Source organism: Suricata suricatta, chromosome 11 (assembly GCF_006229205.1).
Source record: "Suricata suricatta isolate VVHF042 chromosome 11, meerkat_22Aug2017_6uvM2_HiC, whole genome shotgun sequence".
Classification (NCBI taxonomy): domain Eukaryota; kingdom Metazoa; phylum Chordata; class Mammalia; order Carnivora; family Herpestidae; genus Suricata; species Suricata suricatta.
The window spans coordinates 88303670-88325239 of NC_043710.1; the positions used below are offsets into that span (position 1 = coordinate 88303670).

The 21570-nt window shown below is 51.5% G+C and overlaps 1 protein-coding gene across 1 annotated transcript; it reads right to left on the reverse strand.

Annotated features, from left to right (window-relative positions):
• Window positions 1–752: 752 nt before the first annotated feature.
• VSIG10L2 (V-set and immunoglobulin domain containing 10 like 2) lies at window positions 753–9782 on the reverse strand. The gene is made up of 12 exons (XM_029956673.1): window positions 9701–9782; window positions 7692–8042; window positions 7167–7442; window positions 6331–6606; window positions 5512–5760; window positions 4701–4961; window positions 3015–3305; window positions 2285–2581; window positions 1490–1612; window positions 1174–1198; window positions 996–1048; window positions 753–850 (listed from the first exon to the last, which is right to left on the reverse strand). Exons 1-12 carry the CDS (start codon window positions 9780–9782, stop codon window positions 753–755), a joined length of 2382 nt encoding a protein of 793 aa, XP_029812533.1.
• Window positions 9783–21570: the final 11788 nt, after the last annotated feature.

The following is a 21570-nucleotide window of genomic DNA, read 5'->3' on the forward strand; positions in this document are numbered from 1 at the left end:
CTGCTGTGTCGTGTTGGCACCGACTCCTGGAGTCTAGCGACTGCGTGGCCATCTGACCACTGCAGACTCCGTGACACTCCTACACCAAAGATCAAAGACAAAGACCCTGGGATTGGCATGTGGCTCCGCCAGTTCTCAGTAAGCTGGTCCCGTAATTGAAGTTCATGTCCCTGGGGGAGGAATCTGAGATTTGGAAAACAAGGAGCTCCTAGAAGAGCACCTTCCTTGCTATGGTTGCAGAAAGGCAGCACATGCCTGCAGATGTGCTTCCCATCTCCTAGCTTCCCGCCGGTAGGAGAGCCTGGGGCCCAGCTGAAGCTGGGGCCAGCCTCTCCCTGTGGGAGTTGCAACTGAAATAATCCTCCAGTAGTGAGAGCATCACGTATGATTTATTTAGCAGTTGCTCAGTGCACAGGCTTGGTGTGCAGGCAGCTAGCTTGCTCGTCAGAGTGCCAGGCACCATCCCCGGAACCAACCGTCTTCCAGCCCTCGGACACCCGGCTAGTCTTTTCTCCAGGTGTGGGTCTTCCTCATCCTTCCACCTCTGGGTTCCATAAGCTGGGCCACGACTCCTCTTGGAAGCAAGTCGTCCAGAGGCGCTGCAGCCTTATCCGGGTTGTGAAGGCTGGGTATCAAAGGGGGATGGGGTAGCTGGTGTCTGAGCTTTCTGGGCTTTAGGACTGACTATACAGAGGGATCTTTCCATTCCCACCTGTCTCCTCTGTGCATATTTGCACCTTCCTCTTGGGGCCTCATGGGGTTGCAGTCACAGTGATGGTGACATTCACTGGGGCATCTGTGGGTTCTTGTACAGGGTCCACACCTGGAGTGGTGGTTGGTGGTTCGATACCTACAAAGAACAGACCCAAGCAGAGGAGACCAATGCTTTGGGGGTGTCCCCAGCTGTTCTCAGGACAAAAGACTGAGCATCATGCATGAAACGCAGGGTTGCTGTCCTTACACATGAGTAGTCCTTGGGATAAAATCATGCTTACCTGCCCGTTCCTCAAGGTCTTCCCTTGAATCCCTATATTGATGACTTTGCTCCCTGAGAATGAAGTGCAATTATGAAGTTAGTGACAACCTCAGTTCCCCAGCCTTCCTTTCCAGTTAGAGGAAAATCCTGATTTCCCCCCCCACTGACCCCCAGAATTACTAGGGTTCTATACTCACATAGGAACAAGCAACCGACCAAGGCCTGTAGGAAGAAAAGAAGGGATGTTAACTTGAGCAAGCCTCCACAGGTCCCTGGAGAACAGCTCTTCCTTCCTTCCTAGGCCCTGTATTAGAGACTTGGGAACCCAGACCGGGATGGCCTCAGATGCCTGGGGTTGGCAGTTGGAGCCCGGATGGCCGGCCAGCATTGAGAAGTCACAGTTAAGGAAGAGTCTAGATTCCATGCCCAGGGGAGTCTGTATCTCTCCTTGGATAGATCTAGATCTGGCCGCCTATGGAATCAAGCAACCCCACCCTTCAGCTTTGCACTCACAGGGGATAGTCCCCGGGTGCCGGGCAGCATACTGGAACACCAGTAGAGACACCACCGTTGCCACCACCACTCCTGTGCCCGCTGCACCCAGCACTGCTGGATAGGCGCTGAAGGGTGGGTCCGCTAGGAGGGGAAAGCACTGGTTACATGGCTATGGAGCCGCTACTGAAACTTGACAATGGCCTAGGGGTCAGCATGCAGACAATGCCTTGCAGTGGGTGATCAAGGGCAAGACTTGACCCAGAGAGTCTGTAAGTCAGATCTTCCCCATGGAAAGAGGTGCTCTGCATGCCTGGTGCTCTTAAGCTTTCCACCCCCAGCCAAGTCCCCCATTTGTAGCACCGAAAGCTGCAGGCCAGTTATCTTGGCAGCTTGGGGCTGAAGGGAAGGACACCATGAAAAAAGGGACTTCCCAGGACAGAGAGAGAGAGCAGCAGGAAGCTGAGAGCCCAGCTGTGCCCCGGGAGGTGAGACTGAGGCACAGAGTTGGGCCCCCACCCTTCTCAAATCACCAGCACCCTGTGCCTCCCCCTTCCCCATTTATCTGGGTTCAAGTTGAACTGGGGCTCCTACCCTGAGGCCTGAGGCCTCTGGAGCTTCCCCGGGATGGATGGGAAAGACAGCCGTGATTCCCGGAGGGGAGGGTGGAGAAGAGGAAAGAGACCTGGAGGGAGGACTTCAAGTGGGAAGGAGGCTAAGGAACGGAGCAGAGGGTGCCCTGTGAGGAGGAAGATGAAGCGGGGGTTTGGTTTTGTGGAGAAAAGGTGAGTCCCTCCATGGCGTTAGCCCCAGCACCTGGTATCTTCACCTCAGAGGGGTGTCCAGCCGTGTGGTGATTCAGAGCCAGGACACGGAAGGCATAGCGGACACCTGGGTCCAAGCCCCCCAGCCTCCGGCCCCTGCTCTCCGGCTCAATGTCACTGGCTGCGGTCTCCCAAGCCCCAGCTTCTGGGCTCGGGGCACTGGCCCTCCGCTGCACTAGGAAGCCCGTCAGGTTCCCAGGGCCTTGGACAGTCCACTGCAGCTGCACCTCCCTCCGGTGTCTCCCATACGTCAGGCGGCTGATGGTGACGTTGGGAGGAGCTGGGTATCCTGGGGGTGAGGGCGGGGACACATACAGCATCTGCACACCTGCAACCATACGTGTTGGGGTGCTTGTGCCCCCAAGTTGCTTCCAGCGTTGTTGAGAGACAGCCAGGAGTGCGGCACCACATTGGGGTTTGCAGACCTAACCGGTCCTGTGTAGTTTCGGTCGATATTGCCCTAGTGTCCTCCCCTATAAACTGAGGAGCAGATTATTCTCACAGCGTGGAGTACTGTTGGGCTTTATGCACGAGTGCATCAGATTCATCAGGTTCATGTTCACATAAGCCCATGTGGGTTCGCTCTTTTGAGGGCCTGTCTGTGCCTGAGGAGCTAACGTGTCTAATTTAGGAGCAGGGGATCCCTGCATCTTCCCTCCAGGGCTATGGCTGGAGGTTCCCCATGGCCCTCACCACACAAACACCCACTACCCCTCACTCACTCAGCACCTCCAACAGGACGCTCCGACTGCTGTTCCCTAAGGCGTTGTGAGCCACGCATTGGTAGGTGCCCCTGTGGCGTGCTGGGTCAGCGTCCCGGATACTAAGGCGGAGCTGGGCCCCCTCAGGGTGCAGCATGAATCCAGATAGGCCTGCTTCCACTTGCTGTCGCTGGGGTCCCAGCCATAGGAGCTGGACAGGCGGCGTGCCCCCCAGGAGGACACACCCCAGCCAGGCCTCTCCCCCTTCCAGCACAGACACCCAGGGCTTAGCCACTGCCACCTGCGGGGCTTCTGCAGGGACAGAGAGGGTAAGGCTGGAAGGTGTCCCCTGCACCTGGGCTAGTGGGCGGGCTTGGGGGTAAGGTGCTGGCCAGCAGTGGAGGGGGCTGGGAAGGAGAAACAGAGGAGAGATGGGGCCAGTGGTGTTGGCACTGAAGCTTGTCTTGAGCAGTCTGCCACCTCTTCCAGGATCCCGTTCTATGCCAGGGTCCTACCACAATCTGCTTCAAGATTTCTTGGTAAGAGCAGTGTGCCTTCATACCCCTCTGCCACGCATCCAACTCCAGTCTTAGCTCCTATAGGTGGGTTCCCTGCCTTATTCATTCTGTGTTAACCACCTCCCCCCTAGCACCTGGCATGGGGCCTCCTAACACTTCCCTAATGGCCCACCAGCTCCTACCTCCTCTGTCCCCTGGGCGCTGGGCTGGCCCAGAGCAGGTGCTTTTTATGGACTGAGTCCTAAAGACCCAGAGTTTCAGGTGTCAGTGAATCTCCTAGGATAGAATTTCCAGCCCCGAGACTGAATAATAAGGGAGGGAAATATTCCCAGATGAAGGCCTGCTGAGAGCCCCAGGGAGGCAGGTCACCAAGCCCCTGGAGACCAAGATGTAAATCATCTTGTTAGAACTGTTACATGTGGCGGCTCCTCTGTGCACTTTTCTCACATTTTTCTCTTCAATATTTCACTCCTTTTCATGGAGTTGGCAATAAAAAGGGCTGGCAGGGCCAGATGAAGACAGAGAAGGAAACCAGACCAAAACAAATAGAGGCAGTGAGAGAAGTAGAGAGAGACCTCTAACACCTGAAACAGAGATTCAAGTCAGGAATATAATCAGGCACTTCTCATGCAAATTGATGCAAATGAAGGAGGCAGACTCATGCAAATAAGGGAGACAGACACCCTCATGCAAATTGATGCTAATGAGGGAGATAGAATTCCCTCACCAGCTAGACCCGGTGCTGCCCATAAGCCCCTGGCCACACGTGACTTGCACATTTGAAAGGTGGCCAGTTCACACTGAGATGTGCTATAACTAAATACACTGAATTCTGAGGACAGTAAAATAAGATAAATCATACTTCATAATTGTGTTATTATACATTGAAGTAATACTATGTTGGATATATTGAGTTCCATAAAATGTTTCTCTTGTTTCTTTGTTCTTCTTTAAATGTAAAATTTTACATTATATATATGGCTCACATATTTTTATTGGACAACACAGACCCAGACCAAATCCCCTGATTTTATGGATCAAAACAACTTGAGTCCCTGGGAGGTGAGGCGACTCAGTCTCCTGACTCACTTTGCATTCCAGCACAGACACCCCCACAGGCCCTCATCGCAATTCCAAAGGCTTGCTCTCCCACCTTAGCCCCAGAACCAGGCCACCAGCCCCTACTCACCCAGCTGGAGCTGGCAGTGGGGGTCAGGGACCCTGAGTGGGTGAGTGCCCCTGCAGGTGAACTCTTGGCCAGCCAGATCTTCCTGGGCACGCAACAGGTGGATGGCCAGTGAGGGGCTAGTGGTGCCCAGGGGCTGCTGCTGTCCATTGAGCCAGCTCAGCACGGCCCGGGGCTCGCCTCCAGGCCACTCACAACTCAGCATGATGAACCGGTCTCCAGCTGTGGCTGTGGTCCAGCAGGTGGGGCTCCGGAGGGGCTCCCCTGGATAGGGAGTAATGGCTTAGCATGGCCCTACTGGAGGGGGGAAGGGCTTGGTAGGCCTACCCCATCCTTCCTTCCTTCCTTCATTTAGTGCTTCACTCCCTCATTCCCCATTGGCTCAATGACTTGTTCATTCATTCATTCATCAAGTGTTGAGAGCTGACCATGTGCCAGAGAAATTGTGGGAACAGACACCAAGCAAACCTTTGCAATATCATTTGATGAATGCTATAGTACAGGTAGAAAGACAAACTTGTAAGTGTAAGGTCAATGGCAGCCTGCAGACCCTGGAGGCTGGGGGACAGGAAGGTATCACTGGGCTCCAAGCCCGAACTGTGGAGGACAGGGCAGGGTGGCTGGGCTCACAGCTGGAGTAGAGAGAAATGGGAAGGGAGGGTCAGAGCTGGGGGCTGCCCACCTCCTCACTACATGGCAGGTCTTATCTGGAGCCGCATCCCAGATCCCGGGGCCCCTCTAGGGCTCTCCGCTGGCCCCCTCCCTCATCTCTTCCTGAAACATCAGAGCCCTGCTGGGTCCCGCATCCACTCACACAGCGAGATCCTGCAGAGCATGGGCAGTGCCAGGGCTGGGTGCTGGCCGGCACAGGTGAAAACACCGCCGTTAGGGAGCTGGGGGGCTGTGCGACTCCAGGTGACGTTGCTGAGAGCAGCAGGGCCAGTTCCCTGGGGCCCTTCCCACTGCAGCTGGGCAGCTGGAAGCCCCCCTGGCCAGGTGCAGGCCAAGGTCACAGCCCCAAGGGTGGGGAGCACAGAACAGGAAGGCTGCCCCTCGGGGGGATCTGGGCAGAGAAGTGGGTGAGGATGGGATGGGACAGACTCCGATGTAGGGCACTGCAGCCCCCAGTCCAGCCTGGAGGCCTGAAGGCCACAGGATCAAGGGTAGGAGGAGGGAGAAGTGGGTGGGCAGGGAAACATGGATTCCTCTGAGGGGCTGGAGAGCAAAGAGCTGAGCACTAAGGTCAGTGGGTAGGAGCGGACGGGTGAGCAAGCGTTCAGAGCCCCTGAGGAACCACAGAAGCCCATGGAAGTCCCCATATGGGAAGTTTCCCCATCGCCTCTTCGTCGCCACTGGGTGATTTGCCTCATGGTCATTTCTCTACCCTTCTCTGTGCCTCAGTTCAGTCCCCAAGGCCGTGGGAAGAATTGATTGGGGATGAGGTTGACATAGGGTCAGGGGCTTCCTTTCTCCCTGCCCTTTCCCACGGCTTTCTCAGCCTTTCCCCCTGCTCTCCAACTCCTGGCTCCCACACCTCCCTCCCCTACAATGTCTACACCGCATTCCACAGGGCACCTGGAGTCTGCCAGAATATGGCGGCCCGGCTTTGAGAGGCCGAATCCCACACACTCACAGTAGATGGTGAGCCGGATGGTGGTCTGGCTGTGGGTGTCCAGGAGGCTGTTGTGGGCCAGGCAGGTGTAGAAGCCTGTGTGGGCGTGGCTTGCGCTGGTGATGAGGTAGACGGGCCCAGCATGGACCTGAGTGTGGTCGTGGAGCCACACATAGTGACAAGGGGGGTTGGATGCAGCGTGGCAGCTCAGGGTCACCTCTTCCCTCTCACTGGCCCAGAAACCCTCCTCGGTCAAACCCAGTGGTTCCACAGTGATCACAGGGTTGTCTGGACCATCTGGGGGACAAGGAAGATTTGTCACATCTCTCCAGTATTCATTCCCTCACTCACAAATATAATCATTGCTGAACTCACCATCCAAAAAACTTGTATTATGTATCAACTATGTCAACCACTAGGCTAGGCCCCCAAGGAGCTCAGAGTCTGGGGACCACAGGCACCATTCAGTGTAAGTGTTTAGGGTCCATGGAGGCAAGCACCTGGGCTGTGGAAGGCATCCCTGAGGGACTGAGGGAAGGAGACCCAGGGTTCAGTTGATCCTGAGAGGCCTTCAGGTTCAACCCAAAGGCAGGCTCTGTAGGCCACCCCTTTTACCATAATTATGCATAAAATTGGGACTCTGAATGTATGCCCATTTTCCTGGGCAGAGGGGCCCATGAGCTTGAAAAGCTTAAAACCCCTGTTCTAGACCTATACTTGGTACCAGTGGGTACAGGGCCCTGAGGTTCTTGCCTTCTGGAGCCTATTAGAGGGCCATGGCACTCCTGGTGGCCCTGAGGTGTGCCAGGAGGCAGAGTGCAGACCATGTGTCCCCCGCCCCCTCCAATCTGACTCACAGATGACATCAAGGAAGGTTCCATCACTGCTCAGCCGGTTGACAGCGTTGTGGGCACTGCACACATACCAGCCCAGGTGTGTCCTGTTGACTGGGTCTAGCTGAAGCAATTGCTTTGTGACTTCCACCAGGTCCTCCTCAGGGCCTCGAGGTGCCTGATATCTCCAGGCAAAAGTCACAGGCTCCGTGCCCTCCCGTACTGCACATGTGGCCACCACAGAGGTCCCCTCCACTGGGGATGGGTCACTCAGTCTCACCTGAGGCTTTGATACGGGCACTGGCCAGAGGAAGGAGAGGCCCCTTGTTTGTTATCACAGACCCAGGCCGTACCCAGCTATGCATCATGGCTCAGCCCTTGCTGGCTGGGGGCTGGCCTGCCCATGGGGCCCTGACCATTCCTTTTTCGGGATCCCAGGTTTTCTCACCCCCCTAGAGGCAAGGTCCAATGCCATGAGCAGCACATGCAAATAGAGGCAAAACAGCATGCAAAGCAACCCAGGTCACCCATCCCAGCTGGGCTCCTCACCCAGCACAGCCAGAGTGAGGTAGGTGTAGGTGGTGTGGAGCTGGCCACTGGCCGAGTGCAGGACCTGGCACAGGAAGTGGCCACGGGCGCCCTCCCGCAGCTCTTGAAGCACCAGGCTGCTGTTCCAAAGACTCACAACCCCCAGAGCAGAGGCCCCGGCCTCCACTTTGGACTCTGCTCCATTGGTGACAGCCACAGGTCGGGGAATGAGCGAGCCCAGGGGAGTGAAGCTCCAGAGGACCACGAGGGGGGTGGGCCCGGAGTCACAGGCCAGCTCCACAGAGCCACCCCGCACACCTTGAATGGATGTGGCCTCCTCGTCGGGTGCTCTGTAGGTCAGGTGGGGCTGCCCTAGGGAAAGAGTGGCAATTCAGGACATGTGGGCTGTGCTGGGTTCTCCTCCCTCCCCTCTTCCTTCTCCTCCTTGGAGTTGGTGGGGAAGAGACAGGGTCTGAGGGAGCTTTGGAGTTCTGTCTGCCTGTGCTGTAGGAGCAGGTAGCCTGGGGGAGTCCTTGCCTGAGATCAAGGAGCAGACTGGAGCTGAGGTTCCCATTCCCGAGTGCCATCAGACCATTGTGTAAGACTGATAGCAATATATAATCCTGGGCCTCATCGCAGACCACTGAGACAGAGTCCCCAGGCACCAGGGCCCAGGACTCTGTATTTTTAACAAGCATCCAGAAGTCAATCTGATGATCAGCCCGAGACTGGGAGATCTACACGGTCATTGGTAACTGAGGCTCTGGGGGCCTCTGTGTAAAGATTCCAGGGGGATTCCAGACCCACTGCAGCACCGGGAAGATGACCCCAGCCTGCTGTCAGCCCATCCAGCATTTATGTGTCACCTGCTAATTATGGAATACCTGCTCTGTACCAGGCACCAGGGTTACAATGACAGATGAGCCACCCCAGGCCTGCGCTCATGGATCTTTCAGTCTATCGGGGAGTCTGACATGAAACAGCCATTACAGAGTAAGGCTATCAACAGGTGTTCTTTTCTGCTTAGGACCTAGCACAGAACCCCGAGCACCTGCCTGAGGACCACGTTCTCCTGTCCCCTGTGGCCAAACAACTGTAACGTGCTGGGCTTTGGCCACGTGATGACCATGGAAGACAAGCAAGGCACTGAATACCTGCTGACCTTCATGGTAACAATAATAACATCCCCTGAGACTCTATGGCTCGAAATCACTTTGTCTAAAACCACATGGTAGGTGGTGGAGCTGGGAATGGAGCCTGGTTCCCAGTCTCAGACTCTTCCTATGACTCCCAGCTTCTTCAGCCAGAAGAGAAGACAGGCGTGGAGCTGGAGGGCAGGGATCAAGGGCAAAATTCTGCTGTTCACTTGATCAAGAAGCAAAACACTTAACCCAGAAGCTGATTCTTCCCAACCCTGTGGACACTGCTTTGGCCCAAGCTGCCAGCATGTCTCACTTAGCCTATCTCCCAGATGCCCTCAGCTCCCAGAAAACCTTGAAGAGAACATTTAGGGGATTCCTGGGTGACTCAGTTGGTTAAGCATCTGACTTTGGTTCAGGCCATGATCTCATGATTTGTGAGTTTGAGCCCCACATCAGGCTCTCGGCTGACAGCTCAGAGCCTGGAGTCTGCTTCAGATTCTGTGTGTGTGTCTCTCTCTCTGTCCCTCCCCCACTCATGCTCTGTCTCTCTCAAAAATAAATAAACATTTAAACATTTTTTAAAAAACATTGAGGGGGAGGACATTTGGAAGCTCAGATCTGACCATGTCACTCCATGCTTACAACCCGACAGCGGCCCTCAGGATAACCCCAGGCTTCTGAAGGTAACGCAGAGCAGACTTTGTCCTCCCCGCTTCTGGCACATAGTGGTCACTCAGAGAGAGGTGGCTAAGGCCTAGCAGATGAACAAAGTGGATGGACTTGACTGAATGGCCACAGAGTTGTAAAAGATCCCGAGGAAGAAAAGGAAGAAACGACAGGATGTGCGTGGGGAATGAGCCACCGTGGGGTGGTCTGAGTATCACTCACCCCAGGCCCCTTGATGCAGAAGACAGAGGGATGTCAGCAGCAGGAGACTGAGCGGTTTGCGCAGAGCGCTCTGACCCCCCATGGCCTCATGTCCCTCGGTGGCTGCCCATGTGGGGCTCCTGCCTGACTCTTGGGTGCTCTCTCTCCAGGGCAAAGCCCAGCCTTGGAAGAATTGGGGGTCTGGCTCAGGTGGCCAACCTCAGCCTCCGACACCTCCATCCTGCTCTCCTGTTACCCTCACTGTCCCGATGGTGAGTGAATTATTTACCAGATGATTCACTCCATCCATAATGCAGAGATGGGGAGGGCAAGACCTGGCTGGGAACACACCTCGGGGACAACCCTGAGCTCCCTGCATTTTCATTTCAGTGACAGTATAACATTAGAGAGTCACTGAGCATAGCGTTGAAAATGGCCTCAACCTCATCAAGTCCAAGCACCTGCCCGGTGTGGGACCCCCTGTGCAGCCCTCCAGACCTCAGGGACAAGGACATGCAAACATGTCATTGAATGCCTTTTGTTCCCCTTGTGCTTCCCGTATGTTTTGTTGGGAGAAGCTGGTAGAGGGGCCGAAGGAGCTCGGGAGTCCAACACAATGCCAGAGTTCGGGTTTGACTGACAAGCTGGGGCACTTCCGGAAATTTCTGAACCTCTCTGAGCTTTAGTTTCTTCTCAGATAATGTGGGATAATAACACCATTTTTCGTAAGATGGTTGTGAATATTAGGTAAAAACTGTATATTAGCATGTGGAGAGGGAGCTTCTCAGGTGCTAGTAAAGTCCTATTTCTTGACTTGTTTCGAGGTTATAGTTCATCAAGCTGTAAGTGCACACAGGCACTCACACACTTCGGTGAGGCACCCAGCGTGCTGCCCTTCACGATCCAGCCGGACCTGATCTATGGAGTGCGGACCATCCCTCCTGCTGACAGACAGCCTGACGTGAGGTCAGTTTTCCATTTTCTGGTGCAGGGTTAGGGGTAGGGTAAGGTTCCCGGACCCCAGTGAGATGCAGGATCTGATGTCTGGTGTCAGGTTCACCAGGGCTCGGCTGGGACAGAAGCCATCACAGCTGAGTGCCCTGTGGCTCACCAAGGCTTCTCACTCACCCCAGGCTAGTGGAGAGACCCCTGTCCCACTCTCATTCAGCCATGGCCACGGTCCTTCCTTGCCCTCCTTATGGCCATGAGCCTCTATTCCCTTTCAACTGGGCTTCGAACAGAATGACAGATGGTCCCTGGGAGTCAGGTTCCCACATAGTGGGGATGCGTGGTTTCCTGACCTTACTGACCCGTCCATATGGCCCACTCCCTTTGATTCCCCACCACAAACTGGGACTATCTCAACATTCCTTTGGGAGCAGAGAATGGGGACCTGGCACTGTTGTCTCCCTCAAGATGGGCACAGCCTTGTCTTTAGAGAAAACATGAGCATCCAAGCAGAGTGAATCAGGACACTGTAAAGACTATTCGATCTTGCAGCACGAATTTGTGCTGGCCTTGAAGTTAACCTCTTCTGCTTGTGGAATGGGCCCCTGTAGGCAGCCTTTTCTCACCCAGGGTCATCAGGATCACATAAGACATGGGCAGTGCCCCTCAACCCACTCTGCCTCTTTAGTAAGGGAGACTCGGGAAGGGAGAGTCAGGGAAGGGGGTATATTAGGATTCTCCAGAGAAATAGAAGTGATAGGATGTGTGTTTACAGAGAAAGAGATTTCTTATAAGAAATTGGCTCATATGGTTGTGGGGTGAGCAAATCCCCAGATCTGTAGTCAGCAAGCTGGAGACCCAGGAGGGCCTATGGTGTAAGCTCCAGGTTGAAGACTGGGAAACTTGAGTCTCAATAAGAGCTGATGCTTCAGTCCAAGTCCAAAGGCAGAAAAAGATTGATGTCCCATCTCAAAGCAGACAAGCAGGAAGAGTTCTCTCTTATTTGGGGGAGAGGGTCCACCTTTTTGTTCCATCCAAGCTTTCAAGTGATTGGATGAGGCCCACCCACATGGTGGGGTTGGGGGCCAATCTGCTTTACTCAGTCAACTCATTCAAATGTGAATCTTTTCTAGAAACACCCTCCCAGGCGTAGTCAGGATAATGTTTGATCAAGTATCTGGCCATGCCGTAGCTCTGTGAAGTTGACACGTAAAATTAACCATCCCCCTACCCAGGACAGAGCTGCAGTCCTGTCTGGAAGGGAACAGGAGGCATGACTAGAAAGGGCAAGTAGGTCTGGGCTCCTGTCTCAGATGCAATGGAGTTCAGGGGCCAGGAGAGGAAAGGTCTTTCACGTTTGAGAGAACAAAGTGCAGTGGTCAGAATACAGCCTTGCCTCTTCATTATCGTGTGAACATGGCATGTAACTAACCCCTCTGAGCCTCAGTTTCTTCATTTATATAATTCTTTTCTTGAGAAGAATGAATGAGCTTATGCATATATAGCACCCGCCTATTAAAATTATTTATGCCCCTTGAACTGAAGAATGTCAATGATTAATTCAACAAACATTTCATGAACATCTACTAAGTCCTAAGCACTGTGCTACATATACAGGGCACCTCCCTTTCTCCCTTCCCCTCTTTCCCAAACAGCATCAGCCAAGCCAGGGTAACCTGGTACTGTGCTTTGCTCTGGGCATGCTCAGTAGCCAGGCTCTGGGGCAGGTGAGGCTGTTGGCTCCCCAGGGTTTGGTGCCTGCTTCTCATCCTCCCCTCCTGCCCAGGTCCTCTGCAAGGCCCTTCACTGTGAGGTTGTCATCAACAGTCTACCCGGGTCCTAAGGGCTCACATCAGCACCTGCATCATTGCTTTGGGAGGTCCTGGAAGGAGGAAGAGGGGGATCATCTAGAGTCAGGAGGGATGAGGGGACAACTCTGGAGTGTTGTCTCTGCTCAACTCAGAAGAGAAGAGGTTACAAGGATGGACTGGGGGATCCAGACTCTTGAGTTGTTTGAGCTGACATTTTGGAGAACCAGGCTGAGGGCTCTACATGGATTAGTGAAACCCGCTTTTATAGCAGAGGAAGCCCCCACCAGCCTTCTGGAGAGATGGCCCTTCAGTCCCTCCTATTGGCCAGCCCTGCAGTAGCTACCTGACCCCGGGCAAGCAATGAGCCCTGAACTTCCTTTTCCTCATCTTTAAAATGAGCATAACAATAGCTACATCTTCAAGTTATGGGACAGATAAGATGCGGCCACCATACCAACATCTTATAAGCAACTAGCATCTAGTATACACTCCATAAATGTTCGTTCTCGCCCTCTTTCTGTTTGGGGTGGACTAGAATCTGCCTCTCCAATGCTGCTATTGTCAGGGTTGAGCTCTTTCCCTGAAACTTTGCAAACTTACTCATATCCCTCTTCCAGATGAAAGCCATTCAGAATTTAAAAGTTTGTCCCGTCCTTCTATTCTCTACCTGAATAATAACACCATCAATCGCCAGGGTTGTGCTATATGGGCTAGGTGTTTTCAACACTCCATGAGAGAGTACTGCTATCTACATTTTACCAATGGGCACAGATTTTCTCTGTGCTTTTTCCTGAGGAATCAATCTCCCATGCTCCTTGTAACTCTAAGACCTGTGAGCATTTTTCAGTGTGTCCCCACCTGAGGCTGTCCCTTCCAGGCTGGTCAGAAGCCTGTGGAACTGCCAGGTTCCTTTTCTCTCTGACAAGAAAACTCAAAATCTGTCTCTCAGTTATGTACAGTGGTAGCGTTTTGCTGATCCATCCAGTTAACATTTATTTCTGCATTTCTGGGTCCTCACCAAGGCCCAGGAGGAAGGCCGGATGGAACTTAGTATTCTGAGAGGAAATGGTGGCTCCACAGGGCTCCCTGGGTGTTTGGACGAGGTAGCTCTCAGCTACAATGAGCTCTCAGGTTTCCTGGCCCTGCCGCACTTTCTGGGAAACTTCTGCCTCACTGTGGGCGGCGGCACGTCAGACTTCTCCAGCCTGTGGTGGCCATTTTGAACCCTGATTTTGAAAACCTGAGGCTTTGGGGGAAACAGAATTTGGAAGGATAGTGACAGCTGGACCAGAGCAGAGGAAGCAGATGCTCCCGGAAATAAATGGCTTTTCCACATGTGTCCATGTGTGCCTCATCAGAGGCCAGCCTAGGCCCTGGGGGACCCCGGCAGGAGATGAGCTGAGGGCTGGAGAGGAAATGGGCCAGAGGCTCCGCAGTGGACGTGGCTCCCGCTGTGTTCCTGGCTGAGAGGAGGAAGGGGAGGGCACGAGGGACAGGGGGCCCTGCAGGGGTCACTGCTTAGTCACTTTGTTAACTGCCCTTTGGAGACCAGAGAGGAAATGAAGGGGCCCTAGATAGAGGGGTGAGGAAAGGGGACCAACAGATCAGGAGAGGACGGCAGGGAAGCATGAAGCTGAGGTGTGACAATGCTGGCTAGTGTTCCCTTTAGGGGGGCACTGTTTCCTGTGCCAGTTCTGCTTGGTAGCAGCCCTCCTTCCAGCAGCTGCACCATACCCGGATGCTTTCAGAGCCAGCCCTCCCACACCACTGTGGGCCCATCTCTCTGGGTCTCTGTTTCCTCATCGGTTGAAAACAGGGTTGTCACACCGGCCCAGCGGCTTCTCAGGGCTGTTGTAGGAGCTGGAGGAGCAGGTGCCTAGGAGAGGACAACGAGAAGAAGAAACCACCGTGCAGACACAGGGGGCCGTGGAAGGATCAGAGCTTTGAACCGTCCGGGCATTCAGATCCCGGCCCTGCGGCCCTCTGGCCAAGCGGCACCACACATATTACTTCCCCGCTCCAGGTCTTAGTCCTTTTCTGTAAATGAGGTGATTGTCTCTGAGATGCCCCTAGAAAAATATTGCTAATTCTGTTTTGTGAGATGATGGGTTTGGGACTAGGTAAGGCAGTGTTTCTACTTGTCTTAAACGAATGCTAAGATATGCAGGGAGGAGACGTAATGGTGTCTTCAGTTTACTCCACAAGACTTCTGCAAAAATGAAGCAGATGAGGTTTTAGCCAGATCTTTAGTTCTACATCGCCACAAGGATTTTTTATAGGGCAGACGCAAAACCTGCTTCACATCAGTCAACGTTGTTTTGGGAATTGAGAAGCCACTGAAAAGTCGTGTTAGGTGTCCTCCGTGGAAGTGGGAAGGAGGAGAAAGGAGCATGCCTCTGGTGGCAGTCCTTGAGTTTGCAGATGGGTCAGAGGTCACTGGATCCCCAAGAGAGGAATGAACCTCCACAGGCCAGGCCCCTGACCCGCAAAGGGCAGAGAAATGGAAAGTCCCCTGAAGGCCTGGCCAACGGGAAAGTCAGTAGCAACCATGATGGACCCAAGGTTATAAGCATGTCCCTATTTTTGGTACCTCGTAAGGCTCGTAGATGCTGGTGAGTCTCTAGGGGGAGGGGGGAAGGGGCCCAGTAATGGAGCAAACTTTATTTTATTTCACACCCACCTCACCACTATTATTATTATTATTATTATTATTATTATTATTATGTGGCCGCTGCTATTATTATGAAACAGACTGGAACCAGGGAGCGACAGTAGGCGCCAGTGTGTGCTGCTGCCTGCTTCAGTGAACTTAGGAATGGCAGAGCCTCCTCCCCCGGTAAGGTTCTGGGCTCTTCCCTGCTGCAGCTAGCTATGGCTCCCACCGTGCCAGGAGGGACTTGTCAGCCTTGTCTGGACCCAGGGGGCATGTGTCGGGACCAGGCTGGGGGAGCTGGCCAGGCACTTGAGGTCTGTGGATGAAGCCAGGGCCCAAGGAAACCGCTTGTCTCTCTTTCCATTAGCAGGCCTGGTCTGCTCCCCACACCCCTTCCCATGCCCTGCCCCCCACACCCCAACCTGGCTAGATTCTCCAAGTTCCCTGGCTGGGGAGCAGGAAGGAGCAGGGAGTTTCCAGAACGTCTCCATAGAACTCCTGGGGGAGTCTTGGCAACTGGAAACTGTCAGCCGTCTCCTTGACAACCAGCAGCCAAATAATTCTGGGAATGGAGGAGGGAGGAGAGCTCTCAGCAGGGTGGCCAAGAGAAGCAGCCCTCAGCCCCCAGAAAACTGCGATGACCCCCCATTACCTGTGTCAGTTGGGGGCCCATCAGGAGACAAAGAAGATCACACCAGTTAGTTGAAAAAAGGATAAAGAATCAATAACTAGATATAACATTGTTCCTGAGGTAAGGGAAGGGTGACGAGAGAATGGCTCAGGCGTCATGGAGGTCCGGGCAATGACAGGAGAAGCCGCCACCGCCAGGGCTGGGGAAACCGGAGGAAGAGGCTGCAGTCACTAACCCTTAGACATTTGGAGAAGGGTCCCAGAGCCCCGGGGAGGAGGCTCTCAGCTGGAAGGAAGGACCCCTGGGCTTGCACCCAGACCTCTGAGGAAGGGGCACCTGCTGGCAGGGGCCGGGGTCTCTGGAGCTGGTGTGTGGGGCGCTAGCGGGTGGTGAAGCTGGATGTATTGGAGAGAGGCAAGCTGGATTCAGCTTCAGACGGGCCTGCTGCGGGGTGGAGGGGGAGGCTGTTGGGGCGCCTCTTCCAGGGAACACACAGAAAGCAGGCGGTCACCCGTCCTCCTCCAGCCTGCAGCTTCCCTCTAGTGGCTCCGGTCGCAAGGATCCAACAGGGAACAGCTGGTCAAGCAGAAATGGGACTCACAGGGCCCAAGGCCACCTTCACAAAACAATGTCCAGAGGATGGGGCTGGAGCTGAGAAGCCAGACACTTTGAGTATTAGTCACTGCAGCGCGAGAAGTTCTGGTCTTCCCGCCCCAGCTCTGCCGAAAAGAGCAGTGCTGAGCACGGGCGATGCTCCTCTAATATCCCCTGGCCTCTGCCGTCTTTGATTCTCGAACGGGCAAGTGGGCAGGCCTTCCCAGACCGACTCTGGCTTTTCTTGAAAAGTTACCGGCCTTCCCAGGCTCTGACGGCTGCTAGGAATTTGTATAACCGTGATGATGAAAACAACAGTAATGAAGAAATATTTAGGTAAGAGGGGCCTATGAAAACAGACTACAAATCACTTTGACCAAATTGTATGTTAAGGCTAAAGGACAAGATAAACAGATTCATGGGACAGAAATAGAACCGAGTCCAGAAATATACCCCAGTCCGTACGTATGGATAATACACAATAAAAGTGGTCGTTTAAACCAGTGGGGAGAAGGATAGTTTGTTTGATCAGTCGCATAGGCCCCACTGACTCTAAAAAAAACAGAACAAGGTTCATCTCCCTACCTCACAAATTATTAAAACTAAATTTCAAATAGGTGAAAGATTTCAATTTATTTAAATTTAAACATTTAAAACCATTTACATATTGTTTTTCATATTTAAACAATTTCATGAGAAACTAAAACAATTTTAAACACTGTTTAAAACAATTTAATGAGGAAAACATTAGAATATTTATACAATCTATGGTTTTTGGAGATTTTTCTAAACAAAACAGAAAATCCAGAAACTAGAGAGAAAAAGGTAGACATACATTAAAAAAATTTTTTTTAATGTTTTGTTTGTTTTTGAGAGAGAGAGAGAGCCTGAGTGAGGGAGGAGCAGAGAGAGAAGGAGACACAGAATCTGAAGCAGGCTCCAGGCTCTAAGCTGTCAGCACAGAACCCAATGCAGGACTTAAACTCATAGGCCACAAGATCATGACCTGAGCTGGAGTCAGACACTTAACCAACTGTGCCACTCAGGCGCCCCTGACATGCTTTTTTTTTTTAAATTTTCAAAGGATAAAAGATCACAGATAGAGAGTCGAAAGACAAATTACAGACTGGAGACAAAATCTCAACATCTACTACGTATAGAGAGTTGACATCTGTCTGTCTGTCTGGGATCAAAGAGCTCGCATGCACAGTGAGAAAGAGAAACAGGCCAGCAGGAGAATGGACAAAACATATGAACACATTTGTATTTGTATTGGAAATGGCCAATGCAGTTGGGGAAAGATGCGCAACCTCACTAATAGAGAAATGCATATTTTAAAAGCACAACTCCGCTTTTCCTTTATCAGAACAGCAAACCTTAGAGTGAGGAGAGCCAGCGCTGGAGGAGATGTGGGGGAAGCAAATCCTAGTCACAGCTGTGGGGATGGGAGTTACCCGGACTTCTGAGAAAGGGATCTAGTAACATATATGGAAGCTAAAAATAGGCATCTCTTAGGGTGCCTCAGTGGCTCAATCAGTTAGACATCCGACTTCGGCTCAGGTCATGAGCTCATAGTGTGGGTTCAAGCCCTGCGTCAGGCTCTGTGCTGACAGCTCAGAGCCTGCAGCCTGCTTCAGATTCTATGTCTCCCTCTCTCTCTGCCCTTCCCTGTTTGCACTCATAGCTCTCTCAAAAATAGATAAACACTGAAAAAATTTTTTTAAACTATGAATCTCTTTGATCCAGCTATGGGTTATTTTGTACGCCATAACATGGCATTTCTGGTTATTTATCCTACAGAAAATGAAGGAAGGAAGGATAGAAGGAAGGAAAGAAGGAAGGAAGGGAGGAAACAAAGAAAGAGAAAGAAAGAAAGGCAGCAAACTCCAGTATTCAAGGGTATGCATAAAAAATTGCATATCAATTTTTTGCAGCAACAAAAGTGCTAGTAAGTTGAATGATACACATAGGTCCATATACGGTATGTTATTAAGAAGAGTAAATTACAAAAAGGCAAATGCTGTATGATTCCACTTTCGATACCTCTAAAGGAGTCAGACAGCAAGAAGAGTGCTGGCCAGGGGCTGGGGTGAGAGGTGAATGGGGAGTTGGTGTTTCATGGGTACAGAGTTTGTTTGGCAAGGTGAGAAAGTTCTGGAAGTTGGTTGCAAGATAGTGTGAATATCCTTAACATCAGTGAACTGTACCCTGAAAAATGATGACGGTGGTAAGTTTTATTTTTTTACCACAATTTAAGAAAAAGCATATATTTAGAGGTGTGTGTGTGTGTGTGTGTGTGTGTGTGTGTGTGTGTGATGTTAGGTGAAAAAGCAGCTTGCAGAGAAATCCATGTAGAATTTGTAAAATAAATGACATATTTACATAAATGTAAATAAAGGCCTCTTGGGTAATCCAGACCTGCCTGGCTCTGACCTCAGATCTCTGATGCCAGAGGACTCTCGACCCTCCACAAAGCCTGGGATTCCAGCAGCAGCTGGCATTGAACTAGGCTCACTAGCTTTCTCAGGCTTTGGGTGGCAAAGCACCCTTTAGACTCCTGCCCTGGTGTTTCCCGATTTCAACTCCCCTCCCCCCAAACACCAGGCCCCCACGGGCTCTGGCACCGCCAGCCGAGGCCCACAGCTGTTTCCAATATTCTGCACAAACTTTATTGAATGAGAAGCCCTGTTTATCATCCCTCAGGTCCCAGCTCCTCCTGATTAGGTACATATGACCTGACCTGTCAGCAGGGGCTGGGCCAGCAATCAAAGAGGAGCTTGTTTTGAGCCAGGACAAGTAAGGGGGTAAGGAGGCAGGTGCCTGGGGAGCTGAAAAGGGCCCAAAGGAGTCTCTGACCAACCAGGGGTGGATGGGGGATATTCTCAAGCTGAGGGGAGAAGGAGAGGGCCGAGCTGGGTAATTTCTTTAAGGGCCACTGGTCTGCTTGTTTTCTCTGGCCGTATCTTCTCTGTCTAACATCCAAACCTCTTCCAAAAGACATTTCCTATAGCAAGAATATCTCCCCACCTCCAGCTTCAAACTCAGTTCCAATTCCTCTTTCATCTCTGAGCTGTACCAGGAAACCCCTCCAGACATAATGGCATCTCTTCACAATTCCACTCCTCCTAGAGCTGCAGAATCATTAACACTCAAATATTGAAAATGCCTTAGAGATCACCTAAGTGTCAACTCCCTCTCAATGTAGAAAAATCCCTCTTCCTGATCCTGCTTGTTGATGCTTGAGCATTCTAAGCTCTGTGGGCCCATGTGATCGCCCCTGGCCACCTGTGGCTATTTAAAAATAAATCTCACATCTAGATACATATCCAAAGAAAGTGAAATCAGTGTCTCAAAGATATATCTGCACCCTCATGTTTATTGCAGAATTATTCACAATCACTAGGATAGGGGAACAACCTATGTGTCTACCAAGGGATGAATGGATAAAGTACTTGTGGTCTAAATATACAACGGAGGGGTGACTGACTGGGTGGCTCAGTCCGTTAAGCATCTGACTTGATTTTGGCTCAGGTCATGATCTCACAGCCCATGAGATGGAGCCCTGCTTTGGGCTCTGCTCTGACAGCGTGGAGCCTGCTTGGGATTCTCTCTCTCCCTCTCTCTGGGCCCCTCCCTCACACACACTCTCTCTCCCTCAAAAATAAATAAATAAACTTTGACAGAATATATGCCATGGAATATTTCTCGACCCTAAAAAAGGAAATCCAGCCATTTATGACAACATGAATGAATCTGGAGGGCATTAGGCTAAATGAAATAAGCCAGAGGAAGACAGATACTGTATGGCATATAGAGAATCTTAAATGTGGAATCTGAAAAAAAAGGGGAGAAAAAGTCAAACTCACAGAAACAGAGTAGAATGGTGGTTGCCAGGGACTGGAAGGTGAGGGAAATGGGGAGATGTTGATCAAAGTGTTCAAACCTTCAGTTATAAGAGGAGTATGTTCTGAGGGTCTCATGTACAGCATGCTGACTATGGTTAATAATACTGTACTATATACTTGTAATTTGCTGAGAGGAATTCTTAAGAGCTCTAACCAAAAAAGGAAAAAAGGTAACTACATGTGAGATGACGGATATGTAAATAAATTGGATTGTAATCATCTCAAAAAGTATACTTGTATCAGATCATCACATTATACACTTTCTTTTTTTTTTTAATGTTTTATTTATTTTTGATACAGAGAGAGACAGAGCATGAGAGCAGGAGGGGCAGAGAGAGAAGGAGACACAGAACCAGAAGCAGGCTCCAGACTCTGAGCTAGCTGTCAGCACAGAGCCCGACGCAGGGCTCGAACCCACGAACGTGAGATCTGACCTGAGCCGAAGCCGGAGACTTAACCGACTGAGCCACCCAGGCGCCCCTATACACTTTCAATATATACAATTTTATTTGTCAATTATACCTCAATAAAACTAGGGGAAATGAGTTCAAACTAAAAATTCAGTTTCTTAGTCATACTAGCCACATTTCAAGTGCTTAATAGCCACGTGTTTTAGACAACGTGTTGAAGAATGTGAAGAATCTCATATTTTCCTCCAGTTGCAAGCTAACAAATTAATCTGCCAGTTTCACAAATGCTAGCGGAAGACATGAGGCTCCCGGGTCCGAGACAAAAGACTTTATTGTTTATAGCAATATCAGTAGCCAGAGTTTCAGCATTGCTTGCTCCAGTTCCCTGAGCTCCAGTTCTCACAGGGCAGCATGAGGAGGGCCAGATGATCCTTGTACAGGCAGTAGAGTCCAATCCAAGAGAGGAACCCCCAGTTCAGGGAACCTGAATCTTTTGTAATGGGCAGGAAGCAGACTGTTTTTTTGGCTCTGGAGGAAGACATTATCTCTGCCTTCCAAGACTTTTGGCTATACAAATGTCTTTGAAAATTGTCCAGAAAAAGGTAGTCAGCACCTCTCCTTGAAAAATATGCAGGAATGCAGAAGACCCATGGAGGTTTGTCTCCCAGAACAATGCAGATATTGAACATGTCCATCATTGTAGAAAGTTCTGTTGGACAGGGCTGCTCTAAACATGGGGAGCTAGCTGCTTTACTGTGTCCTCCTCATCAGTTCTGAACGCTGACCAAAGGAGTCAGAGAGAAATGAGCCAGCGTTGGCTCTCGGCACCCTCATGTGTTAAGTTTCAAGGTGTTTTCCTCCAAGGTGTCTTTCTTAACTAAGCTGTGAAAGGCTGAGTCTGAGTTAACATTTATGTGGTGCTTCACCCACGGCTTTCGT